At 45.8% G+C, this 25,656-nt stretch overlaps 1 protein-coding gene and 1 long non-coding RNA gene across 10 annotated transcripts in view; one reads left to right on the top strand and one right to left on the bottom strand.

Annotated features, from left to right (window-relative positions):
* Positions 1–2,164: 2,164 nt before the first annotated feature.
* Positions 2,165–25,656, bottom strand: part of Heatr5a (HEAT repeat containing 5A) — a 106,809-nt gene continuing 83,317 nt past the window's right edge. For all 9 annotated transcript variants that reach the window (XM_085697662.2, XM_087911803.1, XM_085697658.2 and 6 more), the window contains 11 exons: positions 25,455–25,523; positions 22,160–22,339; positions 19,564–19,786; positions 18,666–18,911; positions 16,864–16,991; positions 14,296–14,443; positions 13,467–13,739; positions 9,771–9,995; positions 5,997–6,151; positions 4,889–5,102; positions 2,165–3,684 (listed from right to left, as the gene is read on the bottom strand). In XM_085697662.2, the coding sequence (XP_085553788.1) occupies positions 3,380–3,684; positions 4,889–5,102; positions 5,997–6,151; positions 9,771–9,995; positions 13,467–13,739; positions 14,296–14,443; positions 16,864–16,991; positions 18,666–18,911; positions 19,564–19,786; positions 22,160–22,339; positions 25,455–25,523 (2,166 nt within the window). In that variant the 3' untranslated portion in view covers positions 2,165–3,379. The remainder of the gene's footprint in view (positions 3,685–4,888; positions 5,103–5,996; positions 6,152–9,770; positions 9,996–13,466; positions 13,740–14,295; positions 14,444–16,863; positions 16,992–18,665; positions 18,912–19,563; positions 19,787–22,159; positions 22,340–25,454; positions 25,524–25,656) is intronic.
* Positions 3,526–4,159, top strand: LOC146892423 (uncharacterized). Its single transcript, XR_015004475.1, has 2 exons — positions 3,526–3,664; positions 3,971–4,159. It is a non-coding gene; the product is annotated as an uncharacterized LOC146892423 (long non-coding RNA).

The following is a 25,656-nucleotide window of genomic DNA, read 5'->3' as shown; positions in this document are numbered from 1 at the left end:
CTACCCTTTTCCTTTTTTTAAATATTTATTTATTTATTATGTATACAATATTCTGTGAGCCACCATGTGATTGCTGGGAATTGAACTCAGGACCTTTGGAAGAGCAGGCTATGCTCTTAACCGCTGAGCCATCTCTCTAGTCCCTTACCCTTTTCCTTTTAAAAGTGACTTAATGTTCTTTTCACAAGTTGTTGGTGACTGTTTACTTTGCAGAATTAAAAATTCTGTTTCCATGATTTATTAGTAGAAATTTGTATGTATACCCAATATTAACCCTTTGTATGACAAACTTCTTTTTTTCCCCTCTAGACAGAGTTTCTCTGTAGTTTTGAAGCCTGTCCTGGAACTAGCTCTTGTAGACTAGGCTGGCCTCGAAATCACAGAGATCTGCCTGCCTCTGCCTCCCGAGTGCTGGGATTAAAGGCATGCACCACCACCACCCACCCGGCTTCTATGACAAACTTTTAAGCAATGGGTTACATAGAATAAACTACTTTATTAGTAGAAAGTTTGGTTACAAGAAAAGTTTGAGGGGCTGGAGAGATGGCTCAGAGGTTAAGAGCATTGCCTGCTCTTCCAAAGGTCCTGAGTTCAATTCCCAGCAACCACATGGTGGCTCACAACCATCTGTAATGGGGTCTGGTGCCCTCTTCTGGCCTGCAGGCATACACACAGACAGAATATTATATACATAATAAATAAATAAATATTTAAAAAGAAAAGAAAAGTTTGACCAAGATAGTTCACTGAAAGTCCTTCAACAAGGAATGCATAAGCCCCTAAAACAGTGATTCTCAACCTTCCTAATGTTGGGACCCTTCAAGATATAGTTCCTCATGCTGTGATGCCCCCAACCATAAAATTATTTACATTGCTAACTGTAACTTTGCTACTGTAAACATCTGTGTTTTTTTGCTACTGTTATGAATCATAATGTAAACATCTATGTTTTCTGATGGTTTTAAGGTCATCAGACTCCAAAGGGATCGTGACCCCCAGGTTGAGAACAGCTGTCCTAAAGGAAGCCTTAGTTTGATAGGGTCATGCTGCAAGTCTCCATTGCGGATGCCAGCACAGTAAAGACAGGTTCAAGCTCGCGGCCATTAACAGTTTTCTTATCAGTAATATTCTCAGATAAATCTAAAGAGTTAGCACTGTCAACTAAGATGATGGATTTAAAAGCATTATGCCACCAAAATGAGCAGAAATCATAATATTAACCAAATGAAACAATTAAAAATGGATAAAGTAATAAAAGCCTCTTTACCCCCACACAGGCTCATATATTGCATGCTTAAGTTCCCATTCTATGGGCTGTCTGGAAGGATTCAGTGAGGCCTCAGAGGAGGAGGTGTGTCACTGGGGGGTGGGCTCTGAGGTTCCAAAGTCACTCCTTGTCCAATGTCTCTCTGCCTGCTGCCTGGGGAGCAGGAGGTAGCTCTCAGTCCCTGCTCCAGATGCGTGTTTATCCTTCCTGCCATGAGGTTAATGGACTACCCTACCCCTTTGAAACTGTACACAAGCCCCAGTGAAATGCTTTCTTTTATGAGAATTGCCTTGCTCATGGTGTCTCTTCACAGCGAGTGAGCGAACAGTCACTAAGACAGCGTCTAACAGCCAAACTAACAGATTCTATCTGGAGAGCACCAAGGCTGCACTCTTCTTAGTAAAGGGGTATGCTCCTGAGCCCAACTCTGGCTCACACCAGAGCAATGTAGGTGCTGTTGCTGGTCATCCATCACTCAGAATGATGCCCATAGTTGATGACCCAGAGGCAGGATTACTGGGCACAATCTCTCCCTCTGAGGAAGCCATCCAGACGGAGGTAAGCTGGCAGTACACTGGACTGATGGACTATACTGGAGTAGTGACAGACAGCAACACAGACGGGTGAGGTTAGAAGTTAAACCTGGTACAACACAAGACGCCGTTAACCCAGGCCTGGAAGGAGATGGATTCCACAGCCACAGAAAGAACCAGGGAGAATGAAGGGCATTTCAGATGAGGAGAACAGCAAACCAATCTCCGAGCCCGACAGGAAGACACTCTACACCACTGCAGAGGGCTCTCTGGGGGACCAAAGCCAAGTTAAGGGGGACTGCTATGAGCCTGTGAGAAAAACTGGTCACCTTTCCTGGATGAAATAATTCAAGACACAAGAACATTACAGAAATTAGCTTTATTTGTGGAACATAGAAAAGTTGACCGTAGTGTTAGAGTCCATCAGATGTTCTGTACTCTGAAAGCTTTACAGCAGAATTTACATACAAACAATAAAATAGAGTCCATCGCGTGGCTCCTGCTCGAAGCAGTCTTCTCAGCTCTGCGCATGCCTGTCCTACAGTCTGTAGATCAGAACAGGACACTGCATTGCTCTGATACACGGCTGACTCACGCAGTACAATACTGAAGTGGAGGCAAGTTAGTGGTCATGAACACAGCCAAAAATATTTTTCCACCAATATGATTTTATCATTATATTTTATATTAAAATACATTCTGTGTTAAAAAACATATTTGTATTCATCGAAATTCTAAATTTGCCGTACTAAATTTGACATTCATATAATCCCATATCGATATAGACACGAATCTACATTAAGCTCTCAATATGAATGACTTCCACGAATGGGAGACAAACGAATGGAACAGAGGTGACAGGAAATCCACTGAGGAGCAGCGGGGGGCGGGAGGCTTACAAATATAAAAGCCCTGTGTACACTGGCTGAAGAGAGCGCAGCCTCAAGCCCTACGGGGACGCTGAAGCTACCTGCCCCAATATCTGTGGGTAATTCTAGAGCTGGTTCTGAAATAGTGTTTCGACCACTTATTTACTGTTGCCATTATTAATATTAATGAGCTTGTTTGTTAATTAATTTCTTTTTTGCGGGAAGTCTTATATAGTCCTAGCTGGTCTGGAGCCAGCTGGTGTAGAACTTTGCCTCATTCCCTGCTCTCATCCTGCATGTGGCTTGAGAAACGCAATGGAGTTTGATGCTAGTACTGAATAGGGCAGGATTCACACTAGCACTGGGGTGCGGGGTGGGAGCTGAGACAGTACACTGACGTCTGTCAGAGTCGGACAGACGGACTCTTAGAGGAAATTCCCTCATTCGCAAACCTGTGGATTACTTAGTAATTGGGATCTTTGGCACTTTCTTGAAATGCCTGGCAAGAATTCTGACAGCTCCATGGTCTCAGTCAGGGGAGACCAAACCAAACCAAACCTGCCGGGAATGTTCAGTTTTCAGTCACTCCTGAGTTAGAGCCATCGGTCAGATCTCCAAGTGCACTTGTGTCTCCAGCTTCACTTTTGTCCCCCGAACAAGGAAACAATCAAGTGTTACATTAAGGTGCCCAGTGTTCCAGAGGAGCAGCGTCACAGGAAGTTAGTCTTTAATTGGATGCTTGAGTTCCTGCCCAGGCTCTTGGCATGCTTAGAAGGCGGCTCCACTCGGATGCTTTCCTGATTGCCCTTCACAGCAGCCTCCAGCCTGGCTTTCAGGGCTGGGGAGGAAGCCATGACATTCCTAAACACTGATGAATGCTGAGGCCCAATCTGCATGAGATTCTGCAAAGCGAAGTCGTGCAGACTTCTCCTAACTGAAGATGCGGATCCCAGCGCCTTCTCATCCAGAAGGAAGGAGATAAGAACCGGCAGAAGGCAGGCCACCAGCTGGGAGCCTGTGGGGGAGGAAGGGGGAACCAGGAAGGTTAATGAGCTTCACTTGGGGCGAAAATAACCCCAACTCTCCTCACATTATATTATTTGAATATGGGATTATCATACCTGCTTATGGTGCGTGTGCGTGTGGGCATGCGTGTTTAGAGCACATGGCAGGTGGAGGCCAGAGCTCACCATGTAGGTTAGGCTGCCAGGAAGCCCTGGGAATCGCCTGTTTCTGACTCTTTGGCACTGGGATTACAAGCAACCTTCACCAACATACCACCCGGCCTTTTCTGGTTTCAGGACTAGTCTGGCCCCAACTTCACCGAAGATGACACGAAGGCTTCCTATCCCCTGAGCGCTGGGATTACTGGGCTCTGATGATTGAAGCCAGGTCCTCACGCTGGCAAGGCAAGAACTTCAATGATTGAGCTAGCTCTCCAGCTCTCTCTTTTAAAAATTAACTTAATTAAAAATTTCATGTCTCCTATATCCACATCATTTCTTTTTAGCCTCTCCCATGTTCCCAACTCTATTTCAAAGTCATGGCTCCTTTTTAAGAAAAATTGTTTTGTGTGTGTGTGTGTGTGTGTGTGTACACGTCAAAAATGAATACATAAATAAAACCTGCTGAGTCGATTTAATGTTGCTCGCACATAATGTTTTCAGGGCTGAGCACTTGCTTTTGGGGGCTCATCTCTAGGGAAGACTGAGTGTACTCTCTCAGTGTTAGCTGCTTGTAGCTCTGCATCTAGGGCTGGGCCCCCTGAGATCGCCCTGTCCCTTTATCCTTTTTAGGACAGCCTCTTCCTGTAGCCCAGGTTGGTGGTGGTCCTCTTATCTCCACTTCAAGAGTGCTACAATTACAGACACGTGCCACCATACTTGGTGATCTTTTTTATTTTTTTGTTTTTTTCAAGACAAAGTTTCTTTGTAGCTTTGGAGCCTGTCTTGGAACCAGCTCTTCAAGTGTTGGGATTAAAGGCGTGCACCACCACCACCAGGCTCTGGTGATCTTTTTTATCTGTTGTTTTTGAGACAGGGTCCTGACAAACCCTTAGCCCCAAGAGATCCTGCTCCCCCAGGCACTTGAGAAACTAGATTTTGAGAAACTACAGAGGCCATTGTGGTCTCTCCTAAGAGCCTTCTGAGGAAAGGACAAGAAATATAGTGTGTTCACAGACACCGGGGAGAGAGCTGGGACTTAGCGCTGACACTCACGGTGCTGTTCTTCGGCAACGGTGACCAAAGCCCCTAGGACCTTTATTCCTTCTTGAAAGATGTGCAGTTCCGCGGTGTCTTCAGGTTTTCTCTTGTCTATCTCCTGCAATTTCTCCACAATGGAAGACGCTAGAGAGTAAATGTACGGGTAGGAAATGGCTGGATTTGGATACTGAAAAATGGAATGTAGGAGCTGATAGGTCTTCATTTGTACCTAGTGAGGTCAGACAAGAATAAACTGTAAATCTAAAAAGCCGCATGAATGATTGATTATATTTTTAATTGTGTGTATGTGTGTGGATATGGGAACGAGTGAAGTGTCCATGGAGGCCAGAAGAGGCATCGGCCCTCTGGAGCTGGGGATACAAATGCTGTGCGCTGCCAGTGTGAGTGCTGGGAACTGAACTCTTGGGAGGGCAGGGAGTGCTATTAACTGCTGAGCCATCTCCCCTCCCCTGACAGTTTTCACTGGGGAGGGAATCCTGGCTGGCCTGAAACACCCCGTGTGGACGGGACTGGTCTTGGGTCCAGGGCATTCCTCATTCCTCCTCTTAGTGTCCCCAGAGCTAGGATTACAGAAATGGCTACCATTCCTGGCAAGTTACACCATTTTGTTTGTTTGTTTGTTGTCTTTTCTTTTTCAAGGCTGGGTCCCTCTGTGTAGCCCTAGCTGTCTAGGAACTCGCTCTGCAGACCAGGCTGGCCTCAGAACTCACAGAGATCCGTCTGCCTCTGCCTCCCGAGTGCCGGGATTAAAGAAAGGTATGTGTCACCACTGCCCAGCGGCTCCTCTTGTTTTGAGACAGTCTCTTGTAGCCTAGGCTGGCCTTAAACTCCCTTCCGATACTAGCCTCTATCCCCTAGGGCTGGGATTGCAGGCCTGTGCTACCATGCTGTATTTATACAGTGCTGGGGATCACTCCGAGGGCTGTGTGTGCTAGAGATGCACCCTACTTATGGAGCCACAAATCCAGTCCTCCCGGGATACTTTTTGTAGAAACAAGCAAAATCACAAAGCACAGTGTATGTATGACAATCATAAAGACAAAGTCTGCACGTCTAGACAGATTCCTACTGGAAAGAGCTCTCTACTATAAAAGATGTTTACCTCAGGGTCTCTGCTCTCCAGGGCAGCCTTGAATTTCTCAATGCAGCTCTTCTGAAGGCAGGGGACGGTCGTCACTTCCGGACTGGTAGACAGAATAAACACCGTGACGGCAGTAAGAAGACTGACTTCATCAAGCTCCTGACGCGCTCCGTCCACTGAAGAGAAATGGGCATTAGGAGGTCCTATTCACTGCTGCGTCTCTCTTTAGTTTGGTAGCTCCATTTCTGTCCCCCCCACACAAACCGACTCTAAGAACCCCTGAAGGCTGGGGGTGCAGCTCCATGGTGAAGTATGATGGCACAGGCAAGGCCCTAGGTTTTTAAGCCTCTCGGGTGCGCGGAGTGGGGGTGGACTAGCTCACATCTGAGACCGGCTGACTTTGGACATATATGTCTATCTTCAGTTTTCTCATAGTCAGTGGGACATGAGGATTGGGTGAGCTAACCTTTATGTGTAGGTTACATGTTACTCCCATGTATTAGTACAGTGCTCTATGATGTGAGTTTTTGCTTGTTTCTGAGACAGATGGGCTATGCAGGCCTCAGTAGATCCTCCTGGGTGACTGGCACATACACATCACTACACACGGCCTGCTGTCGCTGCTGTAGGTGCCTGCTGGTGCCTGCACCACTGTTCTGTATTTCCTCCGCATGTTGTTAATACTGGCGCCGGGTAATTATCTCAGCGCTCTGTCTACATAGTCCACTCCTCAGGAGTGTGGAGGCCACACTGCGGTGTGAATGAATTTCTTTTTCTCCTTCTTTCCTTCTTTCTTTTTTTTTGAGGCAGGGTCTCATGTAGCTTAGGCTAGCTTCAACTTGCTCTGTAGCTGAGGATAACCCTGTTTCTCTGTAGACCAGGTTTGGCCTTGAACTCAGAGATCTGCCTGCCTCCTAGGATTAAAGAAGTGAATTTTTGATCTTCCTGTCTTCATTTCTCAAATGCTGAGATTACAAGTATATAATACCACAGCTGGTTTATGAGTTCCTGGGACTGAATCCAGGGCTTCATGCATGCTAGCCTACTAGCCTACATTTGTGGTCTACTTTTGAGACATGGTTTCCCTCTGTAGCCTTGGCTAGATCTCAATACACATACCAGACTGGCTTCAGTTTTCAGTGGTCTTCCTGTCCATTGCCCAGTGCTTAGACTAGGGTTACAGGTGTGTACCATTTTTTGTTTAAATAAGTTATCTTCATTTTTCAAAGTGATATTCTAATTAAATATAGTGATATTCTAATTAAATATTTTTAGTGAAGTAGCTACATATTATTTTGAAAGGGAAAAGTATCAAACTTAACTTACTAAATTAAGTTTTTTTTTTTTAAAGCTTCTTGGGCTTCTGCCTAAGATCAAGTGATATGATTTAAAAACAATCCCCACCACCAAGGAAACAAGGTCTCACATAGCCTTAATATGTGGCTGATGACATTTCCTCTCCCGCAGCTCCTGAGTGCTGGGTTTACAGGTGGGGCCAGCATGGCAAGTGTATGCAGTGCAGGGACAGAATCCAGGGCACATATATGTCAGACAAGAACTCCATAAGCTGAGCTGCACACCCAGCCCATGAGAAGGTCGTTGCATAGAAACAAATGACATGCATAAGCATAGATCGGTTATATTAATTCAATAAATACTTAAAAAACATGCGCCAGGCACTCAGTCCTCTTAGGCGATGAGACTACAACTTCACTATCAAGTGGGGATCAAATATTGACTTCAGGTTCATCTAGTAACAAGGTCCATGCCTATAAAACATAAAAAAAACAAAAACAAAAACCAGAAACACCCTGCAGTTTCTAGTCTCTGCGAGTTTGGGCCAGCCTGGTCTACAGAGCCAGTTCTAGGACAGCCAAGGCTACACAAAGAACTCTCTCTTGAAAAACCAAACCAAATCAAATGAAAACAAACAAAACAACAACAACAAAACCCACAGGAAGCAGGAATGTGCGGTTCAAGCCTGTAATCTTAGCACTTGGGAGGCTGGGGTGGTGGAGTCTGGAATTTAAGGCCATCTGCAAGAGAAGTCAAAGGTAGCCAGGGCTACATCGGGTGAATGGAGTCTGGAGGGGACCACTGAGGCGGACAACCGAGACAGAAATGCCATCAAAGGGCATTTCATGGGTGAGTGAATCGGCACGCAGGCAGCAAAGGAAACCACACGGCAGGGCCTGAGTGCTGCCAGGTACCAGGTGACATTTAACCCCAGCAGCGGCACTTTATGTGTGAGAAACAGAAGTTTGGTCATTTGCTCACGACACACGAAGGCAGGAAAGTAGTCTGACTCCAGAGAAGACAGTGGCTCCAGGTGGTTCTCCTGCTCCTCATCAGCAGCAACCCGAAACTGCAGCATCCTCAGCTCATCAGCCCAGCTTTAACATCACCTGGGTCCTCTTCCCATGCCTAATCTCCCCTACTGGCCCTTCACTTACTGGGGATGGATGTAAAGTGTGCTTAGCTGTGGGCCTCTCTTGAGGTCCACGAAGTAAAGAACAGTCCCTTGCCAACAGTTCTCTGAGTGAGTCATCTTGGAATCTGATCTGCGAGGGGCAACCAGGCCAAGGTCCTAGTAGTGACTTCAGGAGAGGTCAAGTCTTGGGCCTAATAAGTAATACATGTTTTTCTCTTTTATGCCACTAATTTTGTAAAAAAAATTTTAAACTTATTTATTTATTTTCTGTTTGTTTGTATAAGGCAGGGTCTGGCCTGGGCAGGCTAGCCCTGAACTCACTGTTTAACCAAGGATGGTCTTGAACTCCTGATTTTCCTGCTTCTACTGCCAAAAGTTGGGAAGACAGATAGCAGTAGGCCCAGCTGGGAAGCGACCTGTCACACGGCAAACGCTTACCATTTATGATCAGCTCCTAATAATCGATGTTAATAGTTGGTCTAATATCTAAGTCCTGGCTTGATACACAGCTGAGAGCAAACATATTATGATCTGTGCAGAAAGGGAAGTTTGCTATGATGGATAACATGAAAACTAACTCTTCTCTTTCCCTGCCTTCCTCCCTTATGCTGGCAGAGGGGAACGATTTCAATGTGTTGTCAATTTAGTCAAACTGTGCTGTATTTTATTCCATCCTGCTTTCTAATCCTGGTTCAGTCCATTCTTCAACTCCTTTTATCTCTTAAATATGAAGTTTCACTAGTGGGGCTCTGAACATAAAACCTTCTTGCCAGATGTGATGACATGGTCCTCCAATGCAAGCACCAAGCCGGGTGCTGCTGAGTTCACAGCAAGACTCTGGTTGTCTCTGGGAAACAACAACACATCGACCCTATCTGTCTTCCTTTTGAGGTCTGTCCAGGAGGAGCCCATCTGGACTTCTGTCTTCAGCTCTCACCTGCACCAAAGCATCCCCTGCTCGTCACTCTGCTCTGACTCTTTTATTTATCTTTTTTCTTTTGGTTTTCAAAGACAGGGTTTCTCTGTGTAGCCCTGGAAAACTCTCTGTAGATCAGGCTAGGCTGGCCTCTGAACTCAGAGATCCGCCTGCCTCTCTGCTGGGATTAAAGGCCTGCGCCAGCACTTTTCTTTCCTTAGGCTTCTGGACTGAATTCTTTTGAATCTCTTCCCATCTTGATTTGGGTCCTCTTCCTGCTGCCCAAACTCAAACTGAGTGAATCATGCCAACCGGAAAGAGGACAGGGAAGGCGGGGCTAAGGTATCTCTGAACTCCTCCACATCCACTGAATACACAACACAATCTACCAAATGTAATCAGCTGAGCTGCGCCCTTCCCTTTCAAACCTGCCAACAGTTCTGCTGACCTGGACTCCAACAGTCAAGCACGGTCGCTAGGGCATTCTGCAGGAGGCTGGTCCAAGCTGCATGGCTCTTCTCTGCTCGGGCCATCGGAGAAGTTAATATTCCTTTCAGAGCTTGCAGGGAGGCTGTGACTGTTGAGGACAACTGGCCCCCAGGTAACTTCACAGCAGTTTCTCTGAGGACTCCAATTGCAAGGTACAATATAGTAGGGAGAATTGAGATGCTTCCTGTAAGAAAGAAAGAAGTAACACGCCTTTCAGCAGGTATGTTTTCTAAAGTCCTCAAGGAGGACTGCAGAGACGGCTCGTCAGTTAAGAGCACTTGCCGCTCTTGCACCGACCTGGGATAATGCCCTCTTCCGACCCCCATGAGAACCAGGAATGCACATGGTACACAGATATATGTTCTGGCAAAACACCCATACACATAAAATGAAATACATACAGCTAGAAAAACAGTTGTCAAGGAGTACCAGTCTTAGAGGCTTCCTGTGTCGGCTACCATGTCTCTGGGCCCAGAGCACACACAGCTCTGCACTACTGCACATGTGCTGTGGGTTTGTTCTTCAGCACCACCCACAGAAAAAAACCCTAGAGCATTTCGTATAAAGTACAACCGTTCACAGAATTCAGTAACTCAATTAAATTAAAAAGACAAAAACAAGAGTCTGTCATCAGCCTACACTGGCTAGCCCCCAGCCTTCTCTTCCTTCCTAGTACTGGTACTACGAGTGTGTGCTGGCATGCCCAGCTCTCTTTAATGTGGTTCTTGGGATCCAGCTCAAGTCCTTAAGCCTGCAAGACAATCATCTGCTCATCTGAACCATCTCCCCATCAACTAAGATTTTACAGTTGGTGCCGGGTGGTAGTGGCAGGCAGATCTCTGTGAATGAGGCCAGCCTGGTCTACAGAGTGAGTTTCAGGACAGTCAAGACTACACAGAGAAACCCTGTCTTGAGAAAAAACAAAACAGCAAAGAAACAGGTTTCATAGCCACTAAAGAGTTGACATCAGGTCAATTTAATGTTAACATGGGGGCACAGGACACTCGAGTCTGAGGTAACAGAGTCATTCTGTAGCTTGAGCTGGAGACAAAATTCAAGATCAACATAAGCAAGTTAGTGAGATCCTGTTTCAAAATGTAGGTTAAAAAAAAAGGGTGGGTGGGGGGAGAGAGCAGGGATATATCACAATGGCCAGGTACCTGTCTCAAGAACATGAAGCCCGACAGTACCAGGAAAAAGCAAATTAAACTTTTCTGGCCATTTCTTAGTAAAACTCAACTCTTCTCTCTGTCTCTCTTTCTCTCCCCACCCACCCACCCATTTTTCTAGACAAGGTTTCTCTGTATGGCTCTAGCTGTCCTGTCTCTAGATCAGGCCGGCCTTGAACTTGGTGATCTACCTGCCTCTGCCTCCTGAGTGCTGAGATTCCATCACTGCTGGCCCACAGATCTTTAAACTAAAAATTCTTTTGTATTTATTTATTATGTGTAGGGGTGCATACACACCACAGTGTGCATATGGAGGTCAGAGGTCAACTTGCAGAAATCAGTTCTCTCCTTCTACCATGTTGGTTCTGGGACTGAACTCTGGGTTGTCAGGCTTGGTGGAAAGCACCTTTACCAACACTATGTGACAGATTTAAAAAATATTTGTGTGTGTGTGTGTGTGTGTGTGTGTGTGTGTGTGTAGCCCAGAGTCATACTGGGTATCTTTTCTTTCCTTATTTTCTGAGACAGTCCCTCACTGAACCTGGAGCTCATCAACGGCTAGGATGGCTGCCCCATGAGCTCCTGCAGTCTCCTTGTTTCTGCCTTTTCCCTCTCCCTCAGCACTGAGTTACAGATGCGCACTGCCGTGCTGGCTCTTCTGAGTTACAGATGCGCACTGCCGTGCTGGCTCTTCTGAGTTATAGATGTGCACTGCACTGCTGTGCTCGGCTCTTCAGAGTTACAGATGTGCACTGCCCTGCCATGCTCAGCTCTTCTGAGTTACAGATGTGCACTGCCCTGCCATGTTGGCTCTTCTGAGTTACAGATGAGCACTGCCCTGCTCGGCTCTTCTGAGTTACAGATGTGCACTGCCCTGCCATGCTCAGCTCTTCTGAGTTACAGATGTGCACTGCCCTGCCATGCTCAGCTCTTCTGAGTTACAGATGTGCACTGCCCTGCCATGCTCAGCTCTTCTGAGTTACAGATGTGCACTGCCCTGCCATGCTCAGCTCTTCTGAGTTACAGATGTGCCCTGCCATGCTCAGCTCTTCTGAGTTACAGATGTGCACTGCACTGCACTGCCATGCTCAGCTCTTCTGAGTTACAGATGTGCACTGCACTGCCATGCTCAGCTCTTCTGAGTTACAGATGTGCACTGCCATGCTCGGCTCTTCTGAGTTACAGATGCGCACTGCACTGCCCTGCTTGGCTCTTCTGAGTTACAGATGTGCACTGCCCTGCCATGCTCAGCTCTTATGAGGGTTCTGGGGATCTAAACTCAACTCTCAGGCTTGCATGGCGGGCACTTTACCAACTGAGTGACTTTCTCAGTTCCTGTGCTAGATTTGGTATAGAACACAAATTTTAATTGGAATTAAGATACATTTATATACATATTAACTTTTATATACATTAGCTACATATAATGCATTTACATGTTGGAGAACACTATAGATCTTGGAATAGAAATAGCATATATACACACAAAGAAAACTCAGTATGAGCAGGTTTCAGGGAAACAATTTCTTATACAGTGAGACTGGAGCTGAACCTTGAAAGAAGACATTTGAAAAGCCTGATGCCCTGGACTTAATCCTTAGAACCATAACCAAAGCTGGATGTAGTGGTGGGCATGTGCAGCTCTAACATCCCTAGCGAGATGGAGGCAGAGTCACCTGAAGCTTGTAGATAAGCTGCCTACGGGACACACCACAGTGACAGGAACAGAGTAGGAAGAACGGACTCCCAAAAAGTTGTCTCTGACCAGCACGTATGTGGTGGCCGAGTGGGCCTCCCTGACCCAGCATTAGGCCATTCTGGCTCACAGAGAGCATGAACGCCTGCAAACAGCAGGATGAAGAGAAGCCTTCTGGGACGCAGTGGATTCAGCAGCACCTACGGAGAGCCCTAAAAGCTCTGAAAGACCTGAACAGATTTGGTCTCCAACAGAACAGGGCACCGGGACAAATCTGTCATCGCCGAGCCAGAACTATCCACCAGACACTGTGCACTGAAAGGATGCCCAGGACTACTGCTTGATCTACGATACTGTCAGACCTGGGTTCAGTGCCTGCGCCAGAGTAACAATGTCACTCACAGCAAAAGTGCTCATCTGTCATATTAGATACTTATTTCACTTTTACTTTTTGGTGGAACAAAAACTATAAAATTAACCTTATCAGATTATAAAAAACTACTCAAATAGTTGGATCTGTAGTCATTCAATGGGAAATAACCAGCAACTAGGCCATTTCTCGCCCTCTAGGGCAGTGATTTGCAACCTGTGGGTCACAGCCTCACTGGGGGCCACATATCAGTTATTTACATTACAATTCATAACAGTAAAGAAATTACAGTTATGAAGTAGCAATGAAACAATTTTATGGTTGGGGGTCAGCACAGCATGAGGAGCTGTTATTAAAGGGGCCCAGCATCAGGAAGGCTGAGAGCCACTGCTCTGGGGACAACTGCACTACACAGCATACCTTCAGGAGAGCACACCGCAGGGAGCTCAGCGAGGATGACCAGGGCAGCTGTGACCAGTCTACTTCCTTCCTCTGACAGGGTCTGTGGCTTTGCAGCTGTTACTCTTGGGCTACCTGTCAACTGAGGGTTTAGTTCTGGGAGTTGTCTAACGAGGATGCAGACACACAATTCCAGGGTCGCAAAGACCAACGACTTCCCAGGCACAAGTCCTCCTGTGTCCTTCCCTTCACCAAATTCTGGCACGGTTTCCTTTTCGGAGGCTCCATCATCAACTAAAAGACAGGGAACAGTGGCTTGAGAAATGCTGCTGTTTGGCTTCAAGTAGATGGCAATGTCCTTATTTCTGGAGGGAAATGCATGTAGTGGCTCAAGTGTGAGGTGTGAAAAGCTGAAGGAAAAAGCAGTTCTCAAGTTAAACGTGCTGCCTTCACTATGACTTCCCACTGCAATGGATAGAACAAAACAAAACAATCTTTATAATTCATTCAGCCTTAAACAGTGCTGGTTTGAACTTAGCTCCTTTCGTTACAAATGAGAACCTGACAATAGTAACTCCAACGGTGACTCTGTCAAATTAAGGATTGACAGAGGCTGCACACTAAGATCAGAATCCATGTCTCTGACGCCATTAGAAGCTGTACCCTGTCCCTCGCTGCCTATCTCTGCATATGCTCCCTCTGCCCTAGTTCTAACAGGATTAAGACTGCACAACAATACCGAGCAATACTCCTAAAAACACCGCTGCACTGCACTGTACAGTGCTCGGTTTGACTGCAGCTCCAGAACTGGAATACGGGGGGTGCTGTGTCACTAAGAGTTAATACTTACCTTCTGCGCTTCGTCTCTTTTCCTTCACATGTTCTTGAGCAGCACAGATAATCTGCCTTACCACTTCAAGAGAAGCCAACTGAATGGAAGGCGACTCTCTGGTCAGAATTACTCGGTGTAGTACATTCAGCAATTCAATACCCAAGTCCTGCCAGAACACAAAGTGGACGTTACTGGAAACGACACTTGTGTGTGTGCAAAAGTAACAATGCTAACCAAGTCCTGTCAGAACACAGAGTGGATGTGGACGTTACTGGAAACGACACTTCTGTGTGTGCAAAAGTAACAACGCTAAGTGCCGTGACAAAAAAAAAAATATTTATTTATTACGTATACAGCATTCTGCCTCCATGTATGTCTGCACCATAGAAGAGGGCACTGCACCTCATTATAGATGACTGTAGGTCATCATGTGGTTGCTGGAAATTGAACATAGACCTCTGAAAGAGTAGCCAATGCTCTTAACCTGAGCCATCTCTCTAGCCCCAATAAATTCTTTTTTAAAAATAAATTTATTACCATAGCAATAATGGTAGATATCAACACTTCTTTTGCTAGTTTTGAGACAGTCTTGTGTAGCCCTGCCTGACCACAAACTTGCCAAGGATGACCCTGACCTCTCAATCCTCCTGCCTCTGTCCCCACAATGCTAGAATTTCAGGTGTACATCACCATGTCTGGTTTGTAACATTTTAACCAATCTCAGAACATTTCCTGGCTCATTTTGGTGGGAGATGGTACTATAATAAAAGATCGTTTCCATTCAAGTTCGAAAAGGATACTGGAGTCACAGACAAATGCATAAAGGCTGCCTGCCACATAGACTCTATGGCTAATATAAAAGCTTCCTTGTAATAAAGAACAAAGGAGAAGTAATGCTAAAGTAGTTCTTTATAACACCCTGGGAAATCCCTGCTCCATGTCCCCTTCCTTTCTCTAAGATTTTATTGAGTTTCATTTTTTAAATTTTTTTTCTTTTTTTTTTTTGATTGATTTTCGAGACAGGGTTTCTCTGTAGTTTTTGGTGCCTGTACTGGAACTAGCTCTTGTGGACGAGGCTGGCCTCGAACTCACAGAGATCCGCCTGCCTCTGCCTTCTAAGTGCTGGGATTAAAGGCATGCGCCACCACTGCCTGGCCTTGAGTTTTATTTTATGTGTATGAATATTTCACCTGAACCAACATATGGCATTGGAGTTGGTCAGAAAAGAGCATCAGATCCCGTGAAACTGGAGGAACAGGTGGTTGTGAGTGGTGCTAGGAACTGAACCGGGGTCTCTGCACAGCGAGCAAATGTTCTTAACCACTGGAGCCCTCTCTCCAGAGCCTCCCTCTCTCCAGCGCCTCCTTCTCTCCAGCACCTCCCTTCTCTCCAGCACCTCCCTTCTCTCCAGCACCTCCCTCTCTCCAGCGCCTCCTTCTCTCCAGTGCCTCCTTCTCTCCAGCGCCTCCTTCTCTCCAGCACCTCCCTTCTCTCCAGCACCTCCTTCTCTCCAGCACCTCCCTTCTCTCCAGCGCCTCCTTCTCTCCAGCACCTCCCTTCTCTCCAGCGCCTCCTTCTCTCCAGCACCTCCCTTCTCTGTCATTAGTTATTCTGGTTGCTGTCTTTCATTTTGGAATAAACTGAGTGAATTTGTCATTAATAAATGCTTGTTTGAGGGTTGGAGCGATGGCTTAGGAGTTGAAAGTACTTATTGCAGCAGAGGACTGGCATTTGGTTCCCAGCACTCACTTGGGCTGCTCACAAGGGCCTATACCTCTGAGGGCTCCCATTTACAAATAATGTAAAAAAATATTTGTTTGAATGCATACAGAAAGCAGCCAGATGCAGAAGCACACATCTTTCAGACGCAGATGCACCTATGAGTTCGAGGCCAGCCTGGTCTACATAGTGAGTTCCAGGTTAGCCAGGGTTACTTAGACTCTATCTTGAAAAAAAAAGCCACCTCCCACCAGAAAAAAAGAAAACGGAAATAATCACAACACAGTTTATAATTTAGTCAAGGTCAATTTAACTCAGATAAAACTCCAACTCGTGCTTTAAGCTTAAGTAGTGGTAGTACTAATTAAGTAAGAGCTTAGAAAATCACAGAACCAGCAGTAAGACAAACGGTACACACTGCTAAAGTGCCTCCCCAGCCCCCATTTCCTCTAAGAAGCAGAGGAAGGGCCGCACTCTGCAGCCATCCTCGTGCCATAGCCAGACTGAAGAGCAGGCAGAGGACCCGGACGACGGGTATTTTCAAAGGGACAGCGATGTGCACCATGTACATTGTCTCTGAGGGGAAATGCACGATGAGCTGGAGACAGTGAACAGACTGGGGTCCAGAGAAAAGAAAAATGATCGCCACACACAACAGTGGCTACTATGCTGGACAAAGCAACACAGGTCCTCCCTGCACGGCCAGAGGCTTGGCTGTTCCCGGGTTACCAAGTCCTCGTGGCATGGCAGGGCCAGCTGTGCCATTCTTCCTTCAGTGGTCTTTGCTGAGCTCGCCTACCGTAGTAACCCGAACACATTCCTGTCCTCTGAAGCCCACAGAGGCCTACGCACAGCACAATGTATCACCTGGTCACTGCCGATTTTAGATCTGGGCCACGGGACATCGAGAAGGACCTGCAGTGCCCGCAGGCAGGCGGTGATGCTCTCCATGGCGGCATCTGAGCGCAGGGAGCACAGGAACTCTACGCTGATTCCTGGGGAAGGCAGAGAAGAAGTCTGAGTCTTCGTCCAGACTGTTGGATAAGTGCAGTGCGGGAAGACACACGCAGCGACTTCACACAAGGAAATAGTAAGACAGCTTTAGATCTGTGTGTGGGTGTGACATGCAGTCACAGTCACCCAGTCGGGGCTGGCCTTGGGCTTGTCTTCAGTTCCGCATCTTGCTGTCTTTACCTCCCAAGTGATGGGATTAAACGTATATGCTACCACACTTGGATAATTTTCTTTGTTTCTTTATTAATTAAAAATAATTTTAGTGGCTGAAGAGATGGCTCAGTGGTTAATGAACACCGGCTGCTCTTCCGGAGGACCTGGGTTTGATCTCCAGCATCCACATGGCGATCACAACTGACTACAGCTCAAGTTCCAGAGCAGCTGACACCTGGATTATAAGTGGTGGGCAGAATACATGCAAGCAAAACACCGTACACATAGAATAAAATAATAATTTTAAAATTAGAAAAGCATCTGTGTGTGTGTGTGTGTGTGTGTATGTGCATGTGTGTGCGCGCGCACGTGCTGAGCCTACAGAGACCCGGAGCTGGAGTTACAGGCGACTGTCGGTAGCCTGAAGTTGGTTCTGGGAACTGAATTTAGGTCCTAGAGAAGCAGCAATAGCTTGTAACCATGGAGCCTCCTGATGTTCTTTTTAAAAAGTCACTGGGCATACGTTTTTGAAACTTTTCGGAGCAACACAATGAAAACATGCCTGTACATTCCATTTTTTTAAATGTATATAGTGAGAAATTCAGAATATCAGTAGGAGCACTCCTCTTGTAAAAACTGTGGAACGGCTGCAGAGACAGCTCAGTGGTCAAGTGCACACAATGCCCTTTAGAGGACCAGAGCTGCCTCCTGGCTCCAGTGGGTGTATGCGCTCACAGGCACAGTCACAGCAGGCAGGCACGCACACACGTGCACGCTCACAGGCACAGTCACAGCAGGCAGGCACGCACACACGTGCACGCTCACAGGCACAGTCAACAGTCACAGCAGGCAGGCACGCACATACATACACATAAAACAAAACAAACAAAACTAAGGAAAGCCGGATGGGGTGGCAGAATTTTGTAATTTCAGACTTGGGGATGAGGAAGGAGTTCTAGGTCAGCCTGGGCTACATACTGAGATCCTGTCACAAAACGACCCCCCTCTTCGACCAATCAAACAAAACTTTTGTAGAAAGGGACTAAACTTCTCTTGTAATTTCTGTTATTTATCAACTTGACACTGAAGCCAACTTGTAATAGGATTTTAGACTTATTATAATACAATTTTTAATTTTATAAAATATACACAATACCTAGTTTCTTTCTTTCTTTCTTTCTTTCTTTCTTTCTTTCTTTCTTTCTTTCTTTCTTTCTTTCTTTTTTTTTGTTTTTGTTTTTTCAAGTCAGGGTTTTTCTGTAGCCTTGGGACCTGTCCTGGAACTAGCTCTTGTAGACCAGGCTGGCCTCAAACTCACAGAGATCTGCCTGCCTCTGCCTCCCGAGTGCAGGGATTAAAGGCGTGTGCCACCACTGCCCAACAACACAATACCTAGTTTCATTAATGATGTCACTAACACCCAGCAAGGAACGAGGTGACAGTCACAGCAGGAGGCACAACTCAAGGGAAAGTCCTCTAGCACTGCCAGCCCCTTTGCTGACCTAAAATCAGATGGAACCTGTCAGTGTAGACATCCTCCGGGGACTTCACCGCAGCCCCAGACGACGATGAGCCCTGACACATGGACGTAGGAGTTACAGGCCTGGAGAGATTGGCAGCGCCTTCATCGGGGTCAGTGAAACCTGTGCTGGTGAGCCACAGCGCTGCAGCATGGAGGATGAGTGCCCAGGAGCTGTGGTAATGCAGCTTTGCGTTTTCACTCGTCTCCGCTGTGTAGAAAGTACCGCCTGCCAAAGGAGGAAGCAGAGGTGGGAACAGGGAAAGACTGTGGCTAACCTCTGCTGCTCAGCAAGTGCTTCTGTAACTCTCCCTGGCAGTGCCCAAGCTCCCCCACCCCCCAGGAGGTACTTTCTGATTTTATCAGCACTGATGAGCTGTCTGTTCTCAGGCTTGACACACATAAACCTTCTCTATACTCTGTTGGTGACTCATCTGCTTTTCTTTTTCTTTTTTTGTTTGTTTGTTTGTTTTCTGAGACAAGGTTTCTCTGTAGCTTTGGGGCCTGTCCTGGAACTCGCTCTATAAACCAGGTTGGCCTTGAACTCACAGAGATCCTTATGCCTCTGTTGGGATTAACAGCACGGGCCACCAATGCCCAGCTTTCCGACTCATCTTATTGTTAGAGGCCAGCATGGTCTACAGAGTGAGTTCCAGGACAGCCAGCCACATTACACAGAGAAACCCTGTCTCAAAAAACAAAATAGAGCAAATTTCTAGTTGTCTACATTAATGCAACTCTTAGCTGCTTACCCCAGGAATACACATTGTCCCGGGGGAAAATATTTCAGCTAAGCATCACATACGCGCATACTCTAGGAGAAATATTGGGGTAAAAGTTACTGTCACTCTAGGAATTAGCAACTTATTCTACCTCCTTACCTTCAACAGGAAGTTGAGAGGCAAATTCTGCAGGCAAAGTTAAGAGAGCAAAATCCTGCAGGGCAGCAAGCCAGAGTTTGCTTAGTGTGCCCAGGTCTGTGCAGACCAAGTCAAGAAGACCATCAGCGGAAGGGGACCCACTTCTCACACTGTCTTCTGAGTTAATAGGAGTCTTTGAAGTTTGTTTGTGACTTTTATGTCTTTGTACAGCAATTATGTAGACCTGTTAAAAGTTTATAGGTAGAAGTAAAATCTCGTATCTGATGAAGCAATACAATATTATCATGTGAGAACATTCAACTTGAAATGAACTGTGGTATCAAGAAGGCATGTAGGGTTGGAGAGATGGCTCAGTGGTTAAGAGCACACATTGCACTTCTAGAGGATCTGAGTTTGATTCCCAACACTTACATCAAGTGGCTCACCATTACCTGTAACTCGAGCGGGGGGGGGGGGGGGGGGGGAGGCGGGAGTGAGTAGACCTCACACCCTCTTCTGGCATCTACCACCACCCACACATGCACTGGCAGCACACACTCAAAAGAAACACACATCATTATGATTAGCAAAAATAAAGTGTTGAAATTATTTAAAAAAGGCATGTATGTATAAATACATACAGATTGTAGAAAGATAAAAAAATCATTTCTGGGAAAGAAGAGTTGGCTCAGCAATTAAGAGCACTGGCTATAGGTGGGTCAACCAGGAAGTAGAGGTGGGCAATGAGAACAGGAGAATTCTGGGAAGGAGGAAGCCCATTCCTCCGAGTCCTACCCAGATCATGGAAGAAGCAAGATGTGACCTGCCCTACTGAGAAAGGTACCGAGCCATGTGGCTAACATAGATAAGAATAATGGGCTAATATAAGTGATAAGAGCCAATAAGGAGCCTGAGTTAATGGGCTAATCAGTTTATAATCTTATGAAGATCTCTGTGTGATTTTCTTTGGGAATTGCCAGCTGTGGAAACTGGGCAGGACAGAAACCCCAATAAGCAGGCCCACCATGTTACAACTGGCTACTTTTGCAAAACCTGGGTTCAATTCCTAACAGCTATATGGTAGCTTGCAACGATCTGTAACTCCAGTTCTGGGGAGCCAATGCACTATTCTGACCTCCACAGACAACAATCACACGTGTAGTGAACACATATACATGCAGGCAAAACATTCATACATCACATACACATCCTGCCACCATGCACTTCAACAGCCACGGCAGCTACAAACAACAGCACTCCAGGTTAACCTAATCCCCTCGTCACGTGGCTGCAGACAGCCACTTCTCTATTCAACTGCGGGTGCTGAAAATACGCTTACTAAAATCACCATTAAGCCACTATAAAAAGGTTTATTTAAGTAGATTCATGAACTAAAGAATAACTTTAGTCCTGTAACACTAAAACCTAAAAGAGCTAACTTTGAAACAAAACAAATGAAAACACTGTGAAATACGTACGTGGTGTTACGCCAAAATAATGGCAAATTGGACAAATTTGCCAGGTGATGGCGGCGTACACCTTTAATCCCAGCACTCAGTAGGCAAAGGTAGGTGGATCTCCCCCAAAGTTACAGAGAAACCCTGTCTCAAAAAACAAACAAACAAACAAACAAAAAAACCCACAAAAACAAAACTTAAAAAAAAGTGACGAATTTAATTCAGTTAGTTTCTCTTCTCTGTAGCTTTGGAGCCTGTCCTGGATCTAGCTCTGTAGACCAGGCTGGCCTTGAACTCAGTGATCCACCTGCCTCTGCCTTACAAGTGCTGTGAATAAAGGCTTGCACCACCACTACCCGGGTTTCTATAGTTTATCTTTAATTCATAACTGCTTTAATTCATTGACTCTTTAGACTGCTTGCCACTTGTCAATTAATATATAAGCACATCTCACTTAGACTTCTTTGGTTTCCTTGCAATTGGCTACTACTCAGCACTGTGACACAGGTGGTATCTCAGCATTGGAGAGGCAGAGGAAAGAATCAGTCTCCTCACCAGTCTCAGCTACATGGGAGGACCTTGCCTCAAAAACAAAACGAAAACTCCAAACGATACCAACAACAAAACCAAAACAACCACCAAACCAAACCAAACCAAACCAAATGCCCTAAACCAACCCAGGTTAGGGTATGGCTCAGCATTATGGGCTTTACCTACCATGCCTGGTTCAATCAAGGACCTGGCTTCAATTCTTGGCAAACACATAGAGATCAACAAGAAACCTCCCCTGCCAACAGTGTTAGGATTCAAGCATTATGCTGGCCCCTGCTACCTGGCAGGATTCACTGAGGCAGCACCCTGGCCAGACCAGGGTCCCTTTAAGAGACAAGATCCACCCATTCCTGCTCTCTTTCTGCAAGCAGGTCTTTACCCCCCCCATCCCTCTCTCCTTCCCTTCCCTCTTCTCTCAATAAATTCTCCACATAAGCTCTGTATACACAGCATATTTGTCTGTCCCTCACTAGCTGTGGGCTCCCACGTGCTGCCAAGGTTCCTCCCATCCGGAATCCTAACAAATAGGACTTTGTATAATTGTATTTACAGCCCACAGTGTTTACGGGTGTCTGACACCTGCCATAATTCCCACTGCAAACACCAACCTCCGCCCAGGCTTTCAGCACAGCCAAGATCTCCATGGTGGAAGCGCTCTCGTTATACAGGTGACTGAGAGCTTCTTTCCCAGCCTGCACTTTCATCAGGGAGGAGACAAGCAGCTGATGGACTCTGCGGAGATCACTGAGGTCGCGTACAACTCCACTGGCTATCCACGCGCTGCAAACCTGGTTTCGAGGAGAGCAGTAGTCAGTAGTAGTGAGCTTAGCAGAGCCCACCCAAATCTTAGGAACTAGCCATGGAAATATGTTTTTCTTTATTTTTAAATGATTTATTTATTTTTATTTTATGTGCATTGGTGTTTTGCCTGCTTCTACACCTGTGTAAATATGTCAGATCCTCTGGACCTGGAGTTACACACAGGTGTGAGTGCTGGGAATTGAACCCGGGTCCTCAGGAAGAGCATCCTGTGCTCTTAATTGTTGAGCTATCTTCCCAGTCCAAATTTTTTTTTTTTAAATCAAAAAACCTAATAGAATGCAGCAGACAAAGAATCAAAAGCTGAGACTTCGGGGGCTGGAGAAGTGGCTCAGTGGTTAAGAACACTGGCTGCCTTCCAGAAGATCCAGGTTCAATTCCCAGTACCCACATGACAGCTCACACCTGTCTGTAACTCAGTTGCAGGGAATCTGACACCCTCACACCAATGCACATAAAATTAAATAAAATATTAAAAAAAAAGAAAAGCTGAGACTTCAAAAATGAACAGAGACTAAGGCTGAAGCAATAAAACAGTGCTCTTTAGGGTGTAAGATGAAGAGCGTGAGAGACAATACACATAAAGTAAACCATGAATCCATAACCACAAACTTCTGGATAAATATTTTAAATAACATTCTAATCTTTAGTATCTTATCTCAGTATTTAAAATTAAGAGACTATGTAGTTAACTAATGTGACTTAGTTAAAAGACAAAGACTTAACATTTAGAACCCTGACGAAGCTGGGTGTGTTGGTGCATGCCTTTAGTTTCAGCGCTTGGGAAGCAAAGGCAGGGGGATCTTTGTGAGGTCAGCCTTGTCTACATAGCAAGTTCCAGGTCATGAGAACTACACAGTGAGACCCCGTCAGAAAGCAAAACAAAACACAACACTCCAAGGAAGGCTTCATTTTCATTTTTGTTTTAGCAGTGCGAGGGATTGGACGCAGACTCTCACACATGCCAGGCAAGTGTTCTCTTACTGAGCAACAATCCTGGATGTTAAGAAAGATTTTGATCCTTCTAATAACAGTTTATTTTTATTTAAAAAACAAGTCAAAATCACCACAACTAAACACTATTCATATTTTGCAATGCAGGTCGACTATTGTGGCTTATGCCTACATCCCAGCAGTAGGGAGGCAGAGGCAGGAGTTTCAGGTCAGATTTGGCTAGTTTAGGGCCAGCCAGGGCTACAACAGGTCTGGAAGTAGATGCTTTTAATTTCAGTACTCAGGAGGCAGAGGCTGGAAAATCTCTGTGAATCTGAGGACAGGCTGACCTATATAGTGAGTCCAGGTCAGTCAGGACAGCAGAGAGAGACCCTGGTTCTAAACTAACTGACAAACTCACAACGCAAAACCAGAGGGAGTAAAATCTGCAATGTCTAACTAAAGTTTGCTAAATTTTTAAGGGACTTTGTGTTTTTCCAGATGCCATGGTAGCTCTCTTTCTAGAGAAAAATATTTTTGCCTTGTCCATATACAGTTGCTCTGACTAGCTATTTTTAAACTTTATTATTTGCAAAGGCAGTAAGTTAAGAAAAACTGTACTTTCTACCAACAGGGAGCACAAATCTACTCTTGTGATTCTGGGAGGAGGCAGAAAGTCACAGCCCTACTCTCAATCACACCATCACAAGGGGAGCAAGTCAGCTGCTCTGGTGCCCAGGAACAGCGGCTGGAACTGAGGCACTACATGTATTTTCTATTTGTGATAGAGTCCTTGATACAGAACCCCATTTTGTTTATTTGTTTTTCAAGACAGAGTTTTTCTGTGTAATAGCCCTGGATGTCCTGGAACCCTGTAGGCCAGGCTGGCCTAGAACTCACAGAGATTTTCCTGCCTTTGCCTCCCAAATGCTGGGATTAAAGGTGTGTGCCACCACTGCTCAGAAGAGAACTCTATTTACATAGAGAAGAACACCTACACATTCATTCATTCCTTTATTCATTTGGGGTTATTCAAGATAAGGTTTCTCTGTGTAACTTTGGAGCCTGTCCTGGAACTCACTCTGCAGACCAGGCTGGCCTAGAACTCACAGAGATCCGCCTGCCTCTGCCTCCTGAGTGCTGGGACTAAAGGCATGTGCCACCACCACCTAGCCTACATATATTTATTTAATTCTTGTCTCATTTACTAAGATTTCAGGTGGTTTATAAAAAGAACACTCATACAAAGAGATGCTAAATTAAGGGCTTTGAACAAAATTTCCTTAATACTGACTGCACTCAAATAGCTCCAAAATTCAACCAGATAAAAACAAGGTAGATGCTGGGAAGGCTTCTCGGTGTTAGAACACATACTGTAGATGGCACACATGAGGGCCCGCACTCAACTGTAGCATGAGACATCCTCTAAGAATAATGAAAAGAAAAAGAAAGATGAAGGAACTGTTGCAAGCTAAGTTTCTGTGTTCTGTCTATAACTTATTCCTTCAGGTCGCCTAATGGGCTGGACACTAAGTGGCTGACACCATATGCCAAGGATGCCTGCTGTTTCCAGCTGTATCACATAGCTCTGGATAATGGGGAAAGCAGGTGCTTGCTTGCATACATTGCTGGTGTGTTTTATTAATCTGCCCCTTTTCTGTAGTGTATCCACTGACAGGCCCTATGCGGGATGACTTTTCTGTAGTGTATCCACTGACAGGCCCTATGCGGGATGACTTACTGTGGCAATATTTTTACTTTATTTTTTGGTTTTTCAAGACAGGGTTTTGGCCCTGGATGTCCTAAAACTCACTGTGTAGAACAGGTTGGCCTGGAAATCAGTGTTAGATCTGCCTGCCTCCTGAGTGCTGGGATTAGAGGCATGCGCCACCACACCCAGTTGTGACAGGAACAGAAGAAACACTGACAAGCTCATCAACATACACTGTTCTGGTAAACTGGGACTCTCGCAGCCTGGGGCACCATCACTGGGGAAGAAGCTGGCTGTTTCCCAAATGTCCAAAGGAAAGGAAAAGGGTGTACCGATGTGACTCTGAGACTGTAAGGAACAGCCTTGAGACTGGAACTCAGAACGTAGCCCAGGCTGGCTCTGGACTCTGCCTCTTAAGTTTCCACTTTGTAACCGCTTACCTGACACGCTTTGGCAGTGATGTCAGGTGGTGTCTCTGAAGTGAAGGCTGGTCTAAGAGCTGCTCCAACCTGATAAGGAATCAAAGGATTTGACAAACATCAACACTGGAAATCATCCATTCAGGATAGGTTTCACGGCCCATTACTCCTGTCTGCCCCGTGGGACAGCACATTTCTGCCTTTAGGGAAGGTCTGCGTTTTG

Source organism: Myodes glareolus, chromosome 11, assembly GCF_982192425.1.
Source record: "Myodes glareolus chromosome 11, mMyoGla1.1, whole genome shotgun sequence".
Classification (NCBI taxonomy): Eukaryota; Metazoa; Chordata; class Mammalia; order Rodentia; family Cricetidae; genus Myodes; species Myodes glareolus.
Note: the sequence above shows the minus strand (reverse complement) of the source record. Positions and strands in the feature narration are given on the sequence as shown.